This window comes from Parus major, chromosome 1 (assembly GCF_001522545.3).
Source record: "Parus major isolate Abel chromosome 1, Parus_major1.1, whole genome shotgun sequence".
Classification (NCBI taxonomy): domain Eukaryota; kingdom Metazoa; phylum Chordata; class Aves; order Passeriformes; family Paridae; genus Parus; species Parus major.
In genome coordinates, this window is record NC_031768.1 from 96,791,737 (window position 1) to 96,810,333 (window position 18,597).

At 40.4% G+C, this 18,597-nt stretch overlaps 1 protein-coding gene across 13 annotated transcripts in view; it reads left to right on the forward strand.

Moving 5' to 3' along the window:
- BBX (BBX high mobility group box domain containing) overlaps positions 1 to 18,597 on the forward strand; it is a 151,244-nt gene that overhangs the window by 114,343 nt on the left and 18,304 nt on the right. For 10 of the 13 annotated variants that reach the window (XM_015630713.2, XM_015630722.1, XM_033517891.1 and 7 more), the window contains 4 exons: positions 739 to 887; positions 7,855 to 7,941; positions 14,985 to 15,182; positions 15,870 to 16,062. In XM_015630713.2, coding sequence (XP_015486199.1) covers positions 739 to 887; positions 7,855 to 7,941; positions 14,985 to 15,182; positions 15,870 to 16,062 — 627 coding nt within the window. The remainder of the gene's footprint in view (positions 1 to 738; positions 888 to 7,854; positions 7,942 to 14,984; positions 15,183 to 15,869; positions 16,063 to 18,597) is intronic. The other 3 variants (XM_015630667.2, XM_033517868.1, XM_015630740.2) reach the window with 3 other exon arrangements.

The following is an 18,597-nucleotide window of genomic DNA, read 5'->3' on the forward strand; positions in this document are numbered from 1 at the left end:
GTCATTACAGCTGGAAATGCTGTGCCATCCTCTCTTGAGTGCTTTGTTTTCTTCTGGCTATTAAGAGCAATCATACCTTGACTGTGGATTTCTTGAGTTGTAGTCAATCTGCTGGCAGTCATTCAGGTTGGGCTGCAGTATGAGGCGTGTTGGGTTTCATGAAAGCATAATCTAGTTGCATTTTTCATCTCACAGCAAATGAAATATATGGGGAGAAAATCTAATCACCCAGAACAAATACAAGACTAATTCCCACCCCAAAGCTTCATGTTTCAGAATATCCACAGAAGATTGATTAGTTTGACATTCTTCTTCTGGTTTGAAATGCTGTTTTCATTCTGGTGTAAGAACTTTTATGTGAAGTTATTTTATTGGTTAATTTATTGGTTTTACTGTCTTTGTTCATTCCCCTCACAGAACAGACAAATCTCTTGTACCAATCTGTGCAGCTAACAGAGCTAAATGTCACCAGTATGACATTGATTATTTTTTTTCTAATTTTAACATATGCTACGAAGGTAATCAATTTGTGCTGTTACAAATGCAGGAGCAGAAATGTACATTCTCATTCCAAAGTTGGATTGATACATACTGGTTTGGTGTTTACAGTGTGTGCACTTAGCTGGTTTTCCCCTCTGTGTAGAAGGGTGTGTGTATACACATGCATGCTCTTAAACAATACATTTTTTTCTCGAGAAAGAGTTACATTTAATTTGAATGGTTTTGTTTCCCATTTAGCTTAGCAAAATTGGAAGAAGAATTTGCAAAGAAATTCAACAGCCTCCCTCAATACAGTCCTATTACCTTTGACAGGAAAAATTCAGCTGTTTCGAGGAAAAAGCGAAAGATTGGAAGCGGCTCATGTGAACTACCAAAATCCAACAAAGGTAAATTGCCAAGTGTGGGACATTCTTAAACAGCAGCAGTGCTGTGACAAGCTCAGGATTTTATACATTCTTACTTTACTGTTACCTGTGAAAAGTCTGAAGTCAAAGAAGTTTCCTAGCACTGAAGTTAGTTGGTTCTCATCTGGTTTAATTTTCAGGCTGATTGTTTTCACTCTTTATTCCTGATTTTCATGATAAGTAGAACTGGGTAGAGTTTGTATACAAAATGTGTTTCTCATAGCAAGAAAGTTTTTTCAAAAACATGAATATTTTTGAAGTAAGTGATTTTGACAAGTTCTCCCAGGAGAAAGTGGGGGAAAAAAAGGCTTATGATCAAAGGTTACATTCTGACATTTTTCTAAGCTTAGTTTTATGCTAGTTCTAGTTTCACTGTCATTTTAGTCTGTAAATTAAAATGTAAAATATCAGAGATGTCTGAATGAAACATCTGGAATTTTTCTTCTATTAAAATTATAGTTTTGTCATAAGTTTCAAGCAAAATGGTCCTGATGTGATTTAAAAAAAAATTAGAGGACATGGAAACCAATTCCATACCTAGCTCCATTGCTGAGGTTCATGGAGGGAGAAAGTCACGACACACTTGGCTATTTTTTTACACAGGCAACCTGTGACACAGAGGTGATAGAGAAGTGACAATGTGGTAGGGTAAAACTACTTTTATACTGTGGAAGAAATAAAGATGCATATACACAGTATAGAAGCATCACAAATTTAAGGAATTATATACCAGTAACTACACAAGACAAAAGGATGTTCAAAAGGATCCTCATCAGGCACAGTTTGCAATGTGAAGTTGGTTTCCTTTTCTGCAACAATGGTAGTTCCACTGACTGACAGGTTTTAAGATCTAATACGGCTGTTTTAGCCAGGTGACCCTGGATTAGATCTATGCCTTTTGAATGCTTCACAAATAATCACATTACAGTGTGCAGGATTGAGCAGCTGTTCTTTTCTAGTGCATGCTAATTTTGGTATTGATTTTTGTAATTAGATGTGGAACAGCCACTTTGCAAAATTAGACTTGTGCTAATACCAAGCTAGTTCTGACTTGAGCTGCCTTTAATTTTGTTTTATGGTATGTATTTGACAGAACTTCTTAAATGAGCGTGAATGAATTGCTTTACAGTATGATAACCCACTGGTAATTAAGCAACATCTGTTGGGAAGAAAATCTCATAACTACAGTGATCTTGCAATTGAAGTTGTAGTAGCAGCTCTCTGGATTTCTCACTACAGTATTTACCTGTTCAAGTGTCTGTATGTTTAAAAATTCTGCAGGCCCCGTGTTAGGGAATTGTGGGCTAAAATTCTGCCTCAAGCCAGGTAGCCCAGAAGTTCATTCTGCTTTTGGGTAGGCTCATACAGGAGAGTTTTTATCTTTGTTAGCATCACTTAAAGAGCTTTGGAATATATTCGGCCTTGTCTCAAGGGAAGGTCAAAAACATAACTGCAGGCTGGTTACAAGCCTGATATGAGTAGCATTGGCACAGCCCTGCAGAGACAGTCATGGAGCATTTGCCTCTGGCTGACAATAAGGGCTCTTTAAATTAAGCCAGCTGACTTTGCACTGAGCAGATGGTAAACAGTCACATGAACTTTTCCACCAACTGAGCTGTGGGGTTGCAACAAGCAGCCCCAGGGCAGGAATATCGGATAGTAACACTGCTCTTTCTGAACAGTAGTGAACAGCTAACCAAACTGAATCCAGACAGAGCTAGTGATACCTGCTCTTAATTCCAGTAAATGTTGAATTCACACACTTCTGTTGGGCAAGCTGACAGTTCTGTGGCAGTCATTCCAACTCCCTGAAGAGCAGGGTTCAGTTAGCTCTCAAGAGGTACTTGAAAAACTTTCCAACCATTTTTCTTCTGGAAAAGAAGGATTGCTAAAAAGTAAATATCTCATGGCAGTAGATAAATTTTAAATGTGTTTTATTTTCTTAGGATGTGTAAAACTAAGATGAGAGTTGGGGATTTGAAATGATCTAACTTCAAGTGCATACAAGTGAGCTTACTAGCTTAGTAAGGTTTGTTCCTTTGTCAAAGTTGAGTCAAACATTTATTAAGCTGAATCCTCAGTTTAATTTGTTACATACTGATAGGCTATTGAGCCATATTGTGCTGTTGTCTGGTGAAGTGTGATGAATATAAAGACTTTTAGAGAACCCTGGCCTCCAAAAGTATAGCGCAAGCAGGTCTGTGTGCTAGGCTACTGCAAGTACTGCCAGAAATTAAACTGACATATCATGCAAAATAATAGAGCTTGGTTTGGTGTGGTTATGGTTGTTTTTTTTTAATTGTCTTGCTTTATTGCACCATTAGAGTTAAACAAAAGTAACATTTTATTTTTATGCAATGAGCATGAACCATGAAGGGTCAATATGGTCCTATGGGTGTGACTGTGTTGGGATGTGGGAGACCTTAACTTCGCACTGCTCTGCATTACTGTGTTGTGTGGAGTTGTTTCTTCGTGTGGCTTTTCCTTGGGTGTGTCTCTGTCAGGTAATTAGAAGAGTAGTCCAGAACAAATAGTGTCTACAAGTGTTTGGGGCCTCTGGGTGTTTCCAAATAACAGATAAAAATCAGTAGGGTTATGTTAAATACGCACTCCTTGAAATGTGCTGATTTTTTTGAATGAGCATGTGCAGAATTATAAACTGTCCACTCGTTTTCACTCAGCACAGATAACTATTTTATTTTTAAAGTCTACAGTGTCTACTAAACATACAAATTTAGAAAATATGTTGGAGTGCTGCACTCTAAACCTTCCCCAAAATGCTGGGTGAATAAAAATAGAGAAATGCTTTTGTTTTTTGGGTTTGTGGTGTTTCTCTGCAGCCCACCTCCAACTATAACTGTATGCTTTAATAGGTTTTATTTTGGAGTAAATGGTGCTGGATTGATTTTCTGCCAAATGTCATTATCCTATTCGTACAACTGGCTTGATCTGCTACCTATCCACACAGCCAGGTTTGTCAGGATGTTTTCCTGCTCTGAAGTGGAAAATCAGTAGTGCACTGTCCACTGACTTCTTCTGTTGTGCTCATCATGTCCAGTCTACACTTCAGCCAGTTCTCTCACATAAAAACACCTGAAGAAGCCTGTAATATAAAAGCTGTTTCACATCCACATGTATGAAGGAAAATCTGAACTTTTCTTAAACGAGAGGCATTTTTTTCCCCCAGAGTTTCCAAATTGTCTTAATTCTGCTCCCACTGAAAGGATTGCGGATCTTTTTTCATTGGGAGCAGGAGTGAACAAGCCATAAAGCTTTGTCAAAATCCACATCAGGTGTTTTGAACTGGGAATGTGGATATAAAATAATGATGTCACAAAATGGCTGAAGAATACAGCTATACTGAATCTTTGCAGATGGCCTTCTCCGACATTTACTGGAGCTGTGACTGTTTCCTTTTTCTTCTTTCCAATGGCATATGTGCCAAAACATCCCACCACACAGAAGTCAGCTGTCTGCAGTGAGTCACTAATCTGCTTGTATGCAAAAGTGAGCAACAGGCAGAGTCATTATTTCTGCTTTGTACTCAATGCTCACTTATACACCAAGCACTGCATTAAAGCTTTCATTTTGGGAAGGCAAAGAGGGGAATGCGCAGTGTGCTTTTATTTGGGGAGGAGATTGTCTACATTTTATTTTATTTTTGTCTGTGGCCTCTAGGACTGGAAATAAAGCATCAGCTTAAAACGGATGCTGCTTTGTGGCATTCCTCTTGGTCTTAGCTCTGGGGTTTTTTTGGCTCGGTTCAAAGCATTCAGATGCTTGGAGATTTCATGCTGTAACGTTCCAAGGATTATGACCTAAAAATACAGTGCCTTCCTCTGAGAGATGCAGAAATGCACAGACTGTTTGTCCTGATTTTGTTAGGATCTTGTTGAAACGTCCTCTATTTGATCAGATCCTTTAATAAAAATAGGGAACTTTGTGAGAGCAAAGGAGGCCTATGCCCAGAAATTTGGAGGAAACGCAATTATGGTTCATTTTCTTGTTTGCTGCTTCCCTGAGCAGCTGCCACTGGCCACAGCAAGTATTCCCAGGAGAAATCCCTACTGCCCTCAGTGAGCACAATGGACAAGGGATTAAATCCTGTGGCAATTGCTGAAGTGCTAGGGAGAGGAATAGCTGTGTAGACTATTCCCAACAGAGCAAGATAAGTAGATGGCTGTATAACAATGTCAAGTAAACTACTATTAAAAGATTTTTTTCAGCTTTCTATAGGAAATCATATCTAGGATCCATTGCCTCACAGCAAGACTTTTAGGTTAGTTTTTTCAGTCATGGATTTTCTCTGGATTGAATGTTCACAGCTGGCATTTGTTCAAAGTCTTGGAATACTTGCCTGTTGTCTCCATGAAACAGGTGTAGCCCAGCCAGGCATCCTGTCAACTCCTGCATGGTGAATCTGTTAAGGCTGAGAGTGTGGATGAAGTTTCTCGTGGAGTCAGAAGTTACATTGTCAAGTCCAAGTATGAACTCTTGACTTATTTAGCTATTAGTGCTTCTTCTCTTCCAAGGTCTCACAGGAGTAACAACTAAAAGGGAAGGAAATAGGAAGTTTCCTTACTGAAAGGCAGCTTTTCTATCAGCCCTACTAATGTCCTTGGATTTTCCATAGGGGAAAGCGGCATTTTGCAAGTACAGGCAGATGACAAAGATGCCTTCAGTGGGGAATAAAGAGATGCCAAACACAAGTTTCCCCCTCTGTGCAATGCTTGTCATCTTTTTCTTAGTTTTTCATCTTGGTTATTCTGCTTAGAGTTGCTGACACTGGCTTGACTGTCTGTGATAGTGATTGAAATGGTTTGTATGGTGCAGGTTGAGCCATAGAAATGGAAACACGGGTGATATGTGACATGTTGCTTCTTCCAAGCATCTGCAAAAATCACTAATCGGCTAACTAAAAAATAATAATAAAAATGTCACAAGAGTCACATAGTTATGTATCTCTGTCTTCTTGTGGAACTGGTGAGAAGACTTGTTTCTGTTGATGTGGATGAAGTATTTGAGTTTGATATCAAGGAAAGCTTCGTTCTTTCACTTAGGCTTTTGCCCAAGCTCTCTGAGCTTTTTGATTCCTTGTTTTACATTTTTGTTGCACTAACACTAGACTAGTCCTCAGTGATACTCAGGAAGCTGTAAAATTTGCAGCAGTAAGTTTGCGTGAATATTGCCTCTTCTATTGTACTTTCTGGTATTTTCTATACAGGTTCTAGTGAAGCTGTTCAGATTCAAGTTGATGTTGCCTAAGATGATCTCCTGCTTGGACTTTATTTGGTTTGTTCTTTGACTTCATTTTTGGAAGTTTATTAATCTTTCTCCAAAGTTTTGATTTCTTCCGTATTAAAAAAAGAAGTAGCAGTGAGCCACAAAGCCAACATGTGCAAGATGTTAAAGTTTCTGTGCCTGCCTCTGGCTGGATTTTAGCTTTCTCTCAGTAATTTTCAGTATTGATCAGGCAGCCTAGTGTCTGTGAATAGCTTTCACTTTGTAAGACTAAATACTTCTTCCATGTGCTACACACTTACTCTTTCTTTCCTTGCATGTGGAGACTGAGATGGCAAATTGCAGATGTATAATGTAGACTTACCCTGATTGCACATTCCTGTATGGTTGCAGTTGTGTCCCAGTAGCCAGTGTGTGTGTCTGGATCCTTTTAAGGATGAGGAGGAATGGAAAAGGCCAGTATTTGTGGTGGGTAGAATCCTGTTCCAGGTGAGCTAGAGAGAGATGCTTGTTAGGCTATAAATCATCTTGTCACATACACAGCATTTCATTTGTGTTTGTACTGGTCTGTTATGAACTAGCCTGAAGACTTGCTTGTCCACTGTGTCATTGGAAATAAGATTTTGAAGTTTTGTTTCTGTAAACTCCCTAAAATTGGCTTTGCATTGTGGAGATTATGCATCTTTCATGCCTGTGTTGCTGTTATATTACTGATTGCTCCCCTAATGAGGCAAAGGGTAACTTCTTGATGACCTCTGATAGTGGCATGTTTTGTGGTCCAATGTTACAAAAGATGTCTACTGTCTGCTCCTAGTAAAGACTCTGCTGGCAAAGTAGGAATGATACCATGAGCTGGACATAACTTCACCTTCCTCCTCTGGGAGCTTTTACTTTTGCATTTAGTATATCTCATTTCTGGTCACCAGAAGGGCAGTGATAGCTCTTGTATCCTGTGGTGGGTTGGTCCTGGCTGGTAAGCAGGTTCCCATCCTTTTTCTCACTCCCACAGTGGGATGTGGAAGAGTATACAAAGGGCAAAAACAAGGAAAAATACTTCCTGGGTCAAGAGGAAAGCAGTATCGTAAGTTGGAGGGAGGAAACAAGTAATGCAAAAGCCAGCACTCACCGCTAACAAACTGATGTGCAGCCAGTGCCTGAGCAATGGACAACTTCAAAAAAACCTTTCCCCACACTTCTGGGCTGAGTATGGTGTGAACTGCCTCTGGACCAGTGTGAGTCAGCTGTCCCAGCTATGTCCCCTCCCAACCTCTTGAACACCCTCAGCCTACTTGCTGGAGTGCCATGAGAGAGATCTCAGTGCTCAGGAGTAACTAAACCTTATGTTGTGTTTCCAGCACTGATAAGTTTACACCTTGCCAGCCAAGCCCAGTATACATGCAAAAGAGAGCATATCTTTAAACAAGCAAGAAAACCCCTGTTTTATTGTATGGCTAAGCTTTCCTAAGGGCTTCATTCCCCAAAATGCATTGTGTGCACTTAAACACTGGGAGGTGGTGGGTTGAGCTACAGCTTGCTGAAAGCCTCCAGAGTCCCTTCGGGCAGAAGGTCAGGCTTTGTGCTTCCCTGTCAAACTTTCCCTGCTTCCCCTTGTGTTATCAGAAGGGGAGGTTGTACAGTACATACTGTGACTGTTGTACTCTTTTTCAAGCTTCTAATTAAAAGTATGTATTATTAATGTTGTCTGTAGGTTCATTCCAGTCTCAGAAAAAGAACTTATTCCACAAAATTGTCAGCAAATTTAAGCACAGAAAGAAGCTTAATGTTCCGGACACAGGTACTGGTGCATTCCTTAATTAAGGTTTTTGGCTGCCTTCTTTCTCAATTCAGTCTTGGGGAAATGCTTCTAGACAGAGACACCTCAGCTCTCTAGTCTTTGATCACTGGTTCCTTATTGTCTCTGTCTGCTATGATTCCATTGCCTCCAGGCTCCAGTTGATATCACCTTGCTCCAGTATGATGCTGTTTTGTTTTTACTGGGCATCTCCCTTTAATTACAGTTTCCCTGCTCCAGATGCCATGCAGCAGAGCTGACAAAGCAAGGGCAGTTGTTGGCCCTGAAAACTTTTATCTTCTGCAGCTCACAGCTCTGTAGTGCTTAGGTTGCTCTTACCTGCATCCTTCTGTATCAGTGACCATATTATTTTTTCAGAACATTTGTGCATGTCCCTGTCTCCTATTCCTATGATTTCTTGCTGTCTGGAACTTTGCAGGCTGCAGCTGGTCAAGCTGGTGTAAGAGCCTGGTCAGGATGTAAATGCTTGTTTCTGCACCAGATCTCAGAAATACCAAACTCCAACCCTGCCTCTGTAGAAATCTTAACCAGCTTTATGTTTGCTTCACGTTGAAAATACCTTCTGCAGTTTTTAAAGTTATGTTCTGGACCTTTTCTGCCTGCTATCCACTGTTAGCTCTCTAAAGTCTTCTTCCTGTTACAGTATCATAATCCTGCATATTATGAACTTACAACTCTGAGGGGCATTTTCAAGTGTACAGCATGTACAGGATTACAGCTTAGCCTGCTTTGCTGGGCTGTTTTTCTTTTGCCATCATGTTCCAACACTATTTAAGTCATGCCCAGGCTGTTCCTTAGCTGTTCCACAGTAGTGTTCTCTCCTGTGTTGTTCCTGTAGTGTAGAAAAACCTCTCTGGTCCTGCTTCCTTAACTCCATGAATTTTTTCTGGTTTCTTCCCCACCCATGTTCATCTCTAGGATAATAAAATTGTCCTTCCCATCTACAGTTTTCCCTTCATGGTTAATATCTTTTCCTAAGACTTGGCCATTTCCTGGTGGTGTGTTTTCTGTCATCTGTGTTGCACATGCACTATTTTCCCACATAGATTCTGCCTGCTCTTCTGCATTCCATGGTGCAAATAATTTTAAACTACTTGCTCTGTCTTGTATTTGTACAACAAATATGTTGTGGGAGTTTCTTATGAGAAATAACTGTCTTGCTTCCATGTTGGTGTAAAAAAGGCATCATACATTAGCATAGTTTTGATTTAGCGTTACTCAGATTTTGTTCCTGAATTATTAATAGACCATGTAGACAAATTATTAAGAAAAATAGGTGTTTAAATTCTCCTGGGGGAAAAGAAACAGAAAGTTTTTAATAGATGATTAAGTAAAGAGTAAAAAATACAGCTACCTTAGATTCTGCAGATAAAAATATGGGTAAACAAAATGTCAAACCCTGCATTTGTTTAAATGAAGCCAGCATGTTTTGATACAAAGTGAAGTGTGCACTACGATCAAAGATTCAGCCCTGGCACGTGTTGAGTACCCTGGCCTTGTTCCAGCACAACACAGAGGCATATCCTTGGAAGCTAGGCATGTGAATAATGTCATAGTGTCTAAGCATTAAAGGTGTGTCTGTGCATTTGCTGGGACAGAACCAGCTTGCTAAGCTCCTCCCAAGACTAAAGCAAAGAAATGAGCAACTTAGGAGCCTTACACAGCCCACATGTAATCATCAGAGGAAAGCCAATGGATATATCGATAATGTATATTGATAGAGAACTGCATTTTCCCCTGAATTACAGAGGGGAAAAAATTTGGAGTCTTGCCTACTCTGAAGTGTACCTTGCAGTGACTGAAAGCAAAGTGTTGATCAGCAAAGTGCAGTGTGGGCATGGCCTCGGCAGGTGCTGGACAGCCTCTTCCTCATATGCTGCCTACAGATCTTCATCCTCCATCCAGGAGTTCCTAGGCAAGAGGCCCTAAAACATGTGGCTGAGCTGTCCCATATGCTGCAGCATTCAAGATGGGAATCCCAGAATCTTCATTTCAATTCAGATATTTGTTTAAGCATTTTGTGAATTAAACAATATATGAAAATTTTGATTCCTTTTTGTGGTTAATCTATACTTGTGAGTCACAAATCTACATAATATGCAGTTTTGGTTTTTATTAAGTTAATTTTGCAGAAAGAAGGAGCTAGAATGTTTATATAGCTGCAGAGGAGACATTTAGAAGGATTGCTGTCAGCAGAGGTCATGTTGACTTCATGTTTTTTCGTCTTGAAAAGTGTGTGTGCCTGTGTGCATCTGTTAGGAGTGAAGGAAAGTAAGTGCAGTAAAGGAGATTAAATGTGATTGTATTGTGGTGTCTGTGTGTCTCTGGTATGAAAATCTGAGTGAATTTTGACCACATTGTACACAGCAGCATCAGTGCACGTCACCATATTAAGAGTTTGCAGCTGTTCATAGAGCAGGGTACAGCCCAGTTAAACAGCAGTGGAACACAACAGAGAGCACACAGTAATGCAATTGAATATGTCAAGAGACACGTCTCTTCCTTAGGAAGGCTGACAGAAGCACAGGACCCATGCCTGTTTGGGAAAGTTGATGCTCATCTGTGAGTTTCATTTTTCTGCCATACCAACAAAGCTTTCTGATGGGAAGCAGTACTTAAAATAACAAGTCACAGTGATTGCCTCTTTGCAGGTACACTTAGTGAGCTGTTCTGAGGCTCTTGCATGGTCTGTGTAGCAGCCAGCTCTAACACTGGCCTTGGCACAGGAAGGGGAGAAGAGAGGATGAACACTTACACTGGTCTCAGCACCAGCTCACACGTGAAGCAGCCCTGTCCCTGCGCCTGCTCCTACAGCAGCTCTCCCACACACATCAGAGCCCTGTTCTGTGGGGCTTGCAGCCCAGAGGGAGCCAGTAGCTCTGTGCCTTTGGCAACCACTCTGGCTGGAGGAGGGCTGGATCAACACAGGCTCCTGCAGCAGAGCTTCCCGCCCAGGCAGCTGTCTCCTACACCTGGTTTGACCATCTGCTGCTTTGTATCTCTGCTTGTTAGTCCCCAGTCCTTGCTGCATCTCTGTGTGCTACCTGGCCCCAAAGCAGTATTGTAGCAATGTCCTGTTGTGAGAAGAGTTGGAATCTCTGCCAGGTCAGTCTGTTTGGCATCACTTCCTTGGTGAAGTGGTTCCATAGACACTGGTGACTTGAAGCTGTGCTCTGCCTGGCTAGATTTTCACTGTTTAACTTCATAAAGACAATTAAATCATTACAGACCACCTTTATTCCTTGATACCAGCATGCTTAGACCCACAGAGCATTTGTTCTCCTCTAAGTGTCATCAAACTTCTGCAACTCTCTCTCATAACAGTCATTACTAAAGAAATTCTTTTAAGTCTGTGTTTTGTTGGCATTTGGTCTGAAAAGCTGTGGTGTGCTGAGTCAGTTCAATTGACTTCATTTTTCTTGTTCACAAAGATAGGGGGGAAATAAAACTACATGTACTCTGCATGCCTGCAGAATAGGATAAACTGTCCATTTGAACTTTTAACAAACCTAGCTGAGGAAACCATCTAGCACAGACCTCTGGATATGTCTCTCTCAGAGTCATTTCTGCCACTGGGGTGTAGGCATGCCTGAAGGCCCACACCTTCATGCCATGTTCTCAGCTCTGCTTGCAAAAATAGCCCAGTAGCTCTGCCCATGCCTGTCATGGAGAGCTGAGCATGCACCTACCTGTTGGCAGGACTGCACAGTAACTGCAGAATCTCATTTCATGTCTAGACTATATCCTCTTGAAAATTAGCTGAGCTCCTTATGGGACAGCTCTTGAATGCAGGACAGCGTGGAAGCAGAATGGACATCAGATAGATTAAAGAAAACAACAGGGAATCAAACCTGTCTAGCCCTATCCTTCCTGCAGAGCAAAACCAGGTCCTGATTTGGAGCATCTGTGTGGATATACCTTTTTCACTTGAAGCAGTGGGATGCTGTTCCCCTTGAAGGATGTGCCGGAGCACATAGTTTAGATGTAGAGTTGTTGAAACATAGACTCCTTTCTCCTCTAGAGGTGAGTGCAAAGATTCTTGTGAGTGAAGCCTTTGTGTGATTTCCAAGTTTAGTTTTATGTCTACTTGGATAATATACTGTAAAGAAGTCAGTGAAATGATTTCTAAGCCCAGTGTCCACTAAGACTGCTAGAGAAGAGAAAAAGATGCTCTTCCATTCACCCTGCACCCACACACACAAAATACTCATTGTTCACCTTCACTCCTTCCTTCTTCAAGACTGCATGGCAGCAATGTTATGTTGAAGAGATAAAGCTCTTTTAGAGCTAGAGCAGAAAAGGAAAGTAGACAACTTTCAAGTCTCATTTCAAGGATTAAAAAAAATCTTGGAGAGGAAATATAGAAGAATACAAAAACATGGAGAGGGAATATACTTACTGCATCTGAGTTTTTACAACCACCTTCTGTTTCTTTGTCGAACATGCCAACATCATATACTCCTTATGTCTTCCAATTGCCTATTTTACCTTTCAAGGTTTTTTTTCTCTTTATTTTTTTGACACATACAATATGAGAAAGAAAAATATGAAAGGGAACCCTCAGCTGTAGTGCTCAGTTAGGTTAATTTCTGATGACCTGACATACAACACATCTAATTAAATGCCAACCAAATCAAGATTCTTTTAATCGCTTGTTGTTCATTGTTTGAAATCATGTCTTAATTTTTTTATTAGATGTAAAAAAAAAAAGTGAGTTGTAGTACTAAGATTAAAAGCATTATAAACTCAATCAAGCTAGGAGTAGACAGCAGTGTCAAAGTGCTAATTAGAGCAAATCAGAATTAACAGATAGTGTTGGACTACAACCAGACCATTACATTAAAATATAATCAACGCTTAAGAATTCCCACATAAGAAATCTGGAGAGAAAGCTGCCTATTTAATTATACATTCCAATTAAGATCCTGGTCTCGATGCACAAGGCTTATCTGAACATCTCACTGTTGGCCCAGTTGAAAGTCATATTTGCAGTCATTGGTACTTCTACTTAATTGGACTGTTAGAGGGTGGATCTTTTCCTGTGCTTTCTCTTGAGTGCTCTTTACCAGAAAACCAGTTTTACAGCAAAGTTCTGCTTTGGAAAGGTTGGCAGCTAGAGCTAAGCACTTCAAAATGCTAATTGAAACTGTGCTTTTTATCCGAAAAAAGAACATACACAAGTTTGAAAATATTTTACAAGAGAACATAGGTGGATTAAGATCATAAACAAATTAAAGTTTCAAATGTTTTTACATGTATGTACTAGATCTGATTGTATTCTTAGACTATAAAACATTAAAAAGTCCTTCCCAATCAAACAGAATAGCAAAGGGCAACTGCTAACAAGATGAAATGTGTTACACCTATTCTTTTCATCTAGTCCACATCCTCACACAATGAACAGTTAAAGAAGCCAGCAATGAGAAAGGTTTTATTAGCTATATCTTTGAATAGAAATTAAATCTACAAAACTAACAATAAACAGAAAAGCAGACTAACATGAAAGAAGGCAAAGGCCATGCAGACTGTTTGTCTGTTTTGCACAGTTTGTGAGGCTGGGGCTCCTGTGTGACATCACCAGTCTCAGTGCAGGAGGTTGGAATTGTTCAGTTCTTAGCCCTTCTGAAAGAGAAGTTGTTTGCACTCCAGCTTCAGTTCTGTGTGTGTGTGTAATTTTTGCTGGTCAAACCACACAAAAAGTGACAAATGGATCTTAAACAAGTCTTTAAAAAGGGGAGAAAGGTTAAAAGAAACTGGAGGGAAGAGTAAGCTAACTGTAGACACAGTAACAGCTGTGGAAAATATATCAAGGGCTGTTGCAAAGAGATGGGGTATAACCTGACAGGTAGTAAAGAAAATAATGAGTTGAAAATGCAGCAGGGGAGATGAGATTCAGGCATTAGGAAAAAATGTGTAATCATTCAGGATGGCAGTGTACTGGGAAAAAATACCTCAGGAACTTTGTACAGGTATCATGAGTGTTCCAAATTTCAAAGCAGGTTAGACAGGCTTCTAAAAAATTACTTGGGCATTCCATTTGCTACCTGTAGCCTTTTTCTAACCCTAGCTGACAGTGATCACAGATGGGGCAGGCTTCATAACACTTTTATCACAGGAGGGAAAAAGATGTCACAGATTGCCTTTATGGACTAGTGATACTCCGTGGGATCAGCAGAATGGCTTATTGAATCAATGCAAATTGCAAACAGTTGACTACTAGGCACTGAGCTCAGACTTTGGAAGCTTAAATATGTTTTGTGATTGCTGTCTGACCAATTTCTTTGTGAGCAAGATTAAAGTAAACTCCTTAGTCAAGCAAAAATTTGGGTTTGTGTTCCAATTCGGGCTAAGAGGCTACTTCAGAACACCAACACTGGAGCTGCTGAGAAAGATTTAAACTGTTCCTTTCTCATTCTCTGACTTTATATGGGCAGTATTCCTGCCATGATATTCTATCCCATGCTTACTTCCTTTTTTTAACATGCTTGTCTTCAGCTGTGATCCAGTTCTGCCTTTGTATTTGAGGCCTTTGGGGTGTTTTTTAAGGTTTGTTATTTTGTAAAAGGCAGTATTTCCCTTTCTTAGAGGAGTTGATATAGAGTGACTAAAGAGGTAAGACTGGGTTTTAGTCAGGAATTGCTGAATCCTGCTTGTCAGTCATCTGTGAGCTAAGATAAGCTTACATGAGGACCCTTGTTCCTTAAATATATTTTGTCTTTTAGCCACTTGCTGACATCTGTTGCAGAATGTTTTATACAGGGTGATATCCTGCTCCCACTCAAGTGCACTGCTGATCTCACAGTTTTCTTTGCAAATATTAGAAACTTGAACCTTCAGTCTGTCTTTAAGGTGGATTCTGTTACTTCTCTGCAAACATCTGTGGCATTCAGATCATATCTTGCCATGGGTTATGCTCTGAGTACCTGTGAGGAACGGTTTTATGCAGATAGATGCAAAATGGTAAATGAGCATAGCTAGTGGCTGAATCATTCTACATCTAAAGTTGAGTTTTTATTCTCTTCCAGCCATACTATTAGAAGACAGAAATTCCAGTGAGTCTCCCTGGAAGAATAAAATTTCTATATCTGCCCTAAACACTCCAGAGCCAGCAATGATGCATGAGCCTTTAGTTGGCAGCCAGAAAAGGAAAGCAAGGAAAACTAAGATCACGCACCTTGTCCGAACAGCAGATGGGCGAGTGTCACCAGCAGCAGGGACACTGGGTAAGGAAATTGGAGTTAAAATTTTATTAAAACTGAAAATGGTTGGAGAAGGTTTGAGGGTATAAGCAACCTGTCAGGACAGTGTTTTTAAATTAGCTTATTTTCATACCTGCTTAGAATGGTCATTATTTAAAATACAGGTATCAACGAACGGGGAAATCACTGAGTCTATAATTGCCAACTTCTTTTGTTTGAACGACCAAATTTGTCTTTTCTCCCTGGATATTTCACTCTTAAGAACTGTGAACTGATGCAGAGAGAAATGGAAAATTGTTACCTTTTGTAATTTGTTTCCAAATTGTTTCCAGTCCAGCAAAGAAAGTACACTGCATCTAGTTATATGTTGTAAAACTGAATTTCATAATATGACAATGCTAGAGTCTTTGTTGGAGTTCTCCAATAAGATAATCTTTCAGGACTGCTGTATCTAAAACATACACTCAAGCTCTCTTGCCTGATCTGAAAGGTCAAATTCAGTGTTAAATGCAAAAATCAGTACTTCATAAACCTTAGTACTGTGCTTCTGACCCAGTAGCTTGGGTCAGAAGAGGTTACAGGATGAATCAGATGACACTGGCAGAATCAAAGTCCTGAAGGTAAAGGCTCTGCTAACACCAGAGTAATCAGCATATCCATAGGCTGCAGTGAATGTATGGACTACATCTGTGTGCTTAACTTTCTTTACAGAGGAGAAGCCAAAAGAGCTGCCACAAAGTACTCTTCAAAAATCATCAAGTGCAGAAACAGATTGCAACAGTGAATGCTCCAGAAACACAGAAACAGAAGAAAATCATAGTATTACGTCAGATATGCCAGCGGTGTCTGCATTTTTTAGCTTAGCTGCTCTGGCAGAAGTAGCAGCCATGGAAAATGTACACAGGTATGGTTTTCTTTTTCTCTTGTTGTCTTAAGTAAATAGTATGTGGCTGACAGCTTGTTCAGAAAGCATGTGAATAGCAGATTGTTTAATTTGGCCTGTGTTTCCTCTTCCACAGCTTTCTATGAATGTCTGCTTTACCCCACTTGCTTAGTAGTGTTAAGTGTTCACCTAAATGACAGCATAATCTGTTTAGCAGTTAGTAGAATGATCCTTCCCAGTAAGCTTACCTACCAATTTTATATGTAAACAGGTTCATATGCTCCTTGAGATCCTAATGATTGAGAATTATCAGATGCTTTTTGTCAGATAATAGCAGATTTAAATAGCAACTGCATGCTGATTTGCATTTTCCAGTGGCCTAAAACCTAAGATGGTGGAAAGAATTTCATACATTTTGAGATTAATTTTTTATGCTGAACATGGCTGAGAAAAGCTAACTTGTTATTCTTATTCTTGTGCTTTTCTGTGTAGAAGGCAAAACATCTGCAGAATAATGTGGGGCAGAACAACTCTGGGTGATGGAAAGCCAGGGTAGTTTGGGTTGATCCCCTCAGTTATTGAGTAGGCCATCCATACAGATAAGGCAGAGAATGTGAAGGTTACTTAGGGCTTAGGAATCAGTTCTGCATGGTCAGATCCATGATGGGAGTAAACCAAAGACAGCAGGTCCTCCTTGGCTCTTGCTTATCCAGTGTTGTTCTTTCATGAAACTTACTGGGTATGAAACCCCATCCTCTCCTGCACTGGAAACTCCCCGAGGAAGCATTGGGCCAGTTTCAAAACATCACAGCATCTGCAGATGCCATTTGACAGATTGCTGGCTGCCTAAGCAACTCCTGAAGGCAGCAGTTCATAAAACCATTCACAGCCTTAATTAACTGTTCCATTCATGGGCCCCACTGATGAACCCAGTCCTTTGTGTTCAGGTTGCACATCAAATGCTCAAAGGCTTTTTAGAAGCTCAGGAACCCTACAAGAAACAGATCTGCTGGTTCCTCTCTGCAGAAGCTGTTGTCTTGCTTAAGCAGTACTGTTTTGGGTGAGAAGTGATTTCACACTGCAGTCAGCCTGTCAGTCATCATAAGCAACAAAATGGGACTGGCAGAGGTGCTGTGCTGAGCTCTGCTCTCATTCACACCATTGTGGTTTCATTGGCTGCCATTAACACTGACCAGAAATGCATAAAAGCAACAGGATTTGCTCTGCTGTGGTTTTTCTTCCTTGTGCCTCTTAAGAGTTCTTGTCCTTTTGTCCTTGTTGAAGCAAGCTAATGTTTTGCAGAGCTTGGTGCTTGGGTCTTTCTCTTTAAATCCCATCTTTTGTCATGTTATGTAGCTCGAGCAATGCAGCACCTGTCATAAGGTCTGAAAACACCAAATGGGCAAATATCCCACAACTGTTGGAAATGCCAGTTTGTAATCACCCTGAGGGAAGTGAAATGACAGTGGGAGGACTCTTCAGTGGAAAGTTAGCCACGTCTCTCACAGATTTGGCAAATGGAAGTCAAAACAGAGACCTAAATCTTACAGGCTAGATGCTTCTCCATTTTCTACTCTGTCAACTGTTGTTACCTTTTGTAACTCACTTTGTTTTCAAATAGCCAGAAATGTGAAGAAAATAATTGGAGGTTTGCTTGATGTGTTTCTTCAGTGTCTGAATTTAATTTATTAAATAGTTTCAAAGAGCCTTGGGACATGGAATTCTTCTGGCAGCATGATTTTCATTTGTAGTCTTTCTTAGCTTTACATACCTCATGCATGCCCTGGTTAAGCACCATGAGTCTGAGCTGCATTTGGTGCCAAGGCCACTTCATTGCACTCCAGTTGTGTGAAGCACATGAGTACCTCTGCTGTGGATTTCTGCTGGGGGTTTTAGGTGGGCCAGAGTGAGATAAAGTGGCCCTGGTGTAAATAAGAAGCAGGCCCCAGATTTTCGTTGCTACCAATGGCAAATACTGTAACAAAAATAGAACCTCACCTGTGAGAGTAAATAACAGGCAGTGACATGCTTGGTTGTATGTATTTTAAAAGGCAAGCTGCAATGGATTTCTCCCTAGTCCATTTGGTACTGTGACTGATGTTGATTTCCAGCACATAATTTTGGCAGTTTATTTTTGTCATACCTTGTGCCAAGGGATCATTTGTAAATAAATGCTGCTGTAGTAATGAAAGAGATGTGCTAGGCTGAAGTAGTCATGTAACGTGGAGGAATCCCAGAGCAACTCTGCTGTTGAGTATATTTCCATATTGCTTAAAAGCTGTCTGTTAACTTGCACTAATGTGATCTGTGCCTCTGTGCATTTACCTTCTTTTGCCACACGTGCTGTGCGCTCTGTTTCTGAGGGCTGCAGCAGCTCCCTCACAAAATGGGTCACAGCGCTGGCACGCTCTTAACTTACTCTTATGCTGTGGATTTTGCTTTGTGCACTCAACTACCGTCACATCTTGTTTTTTCCTGCCTTTGCATTTTGATGTAGGTTGTCCTCAGGATATTGTGTCACTGTTGCAGGGACACCTCTGAAAGCACACATAACCA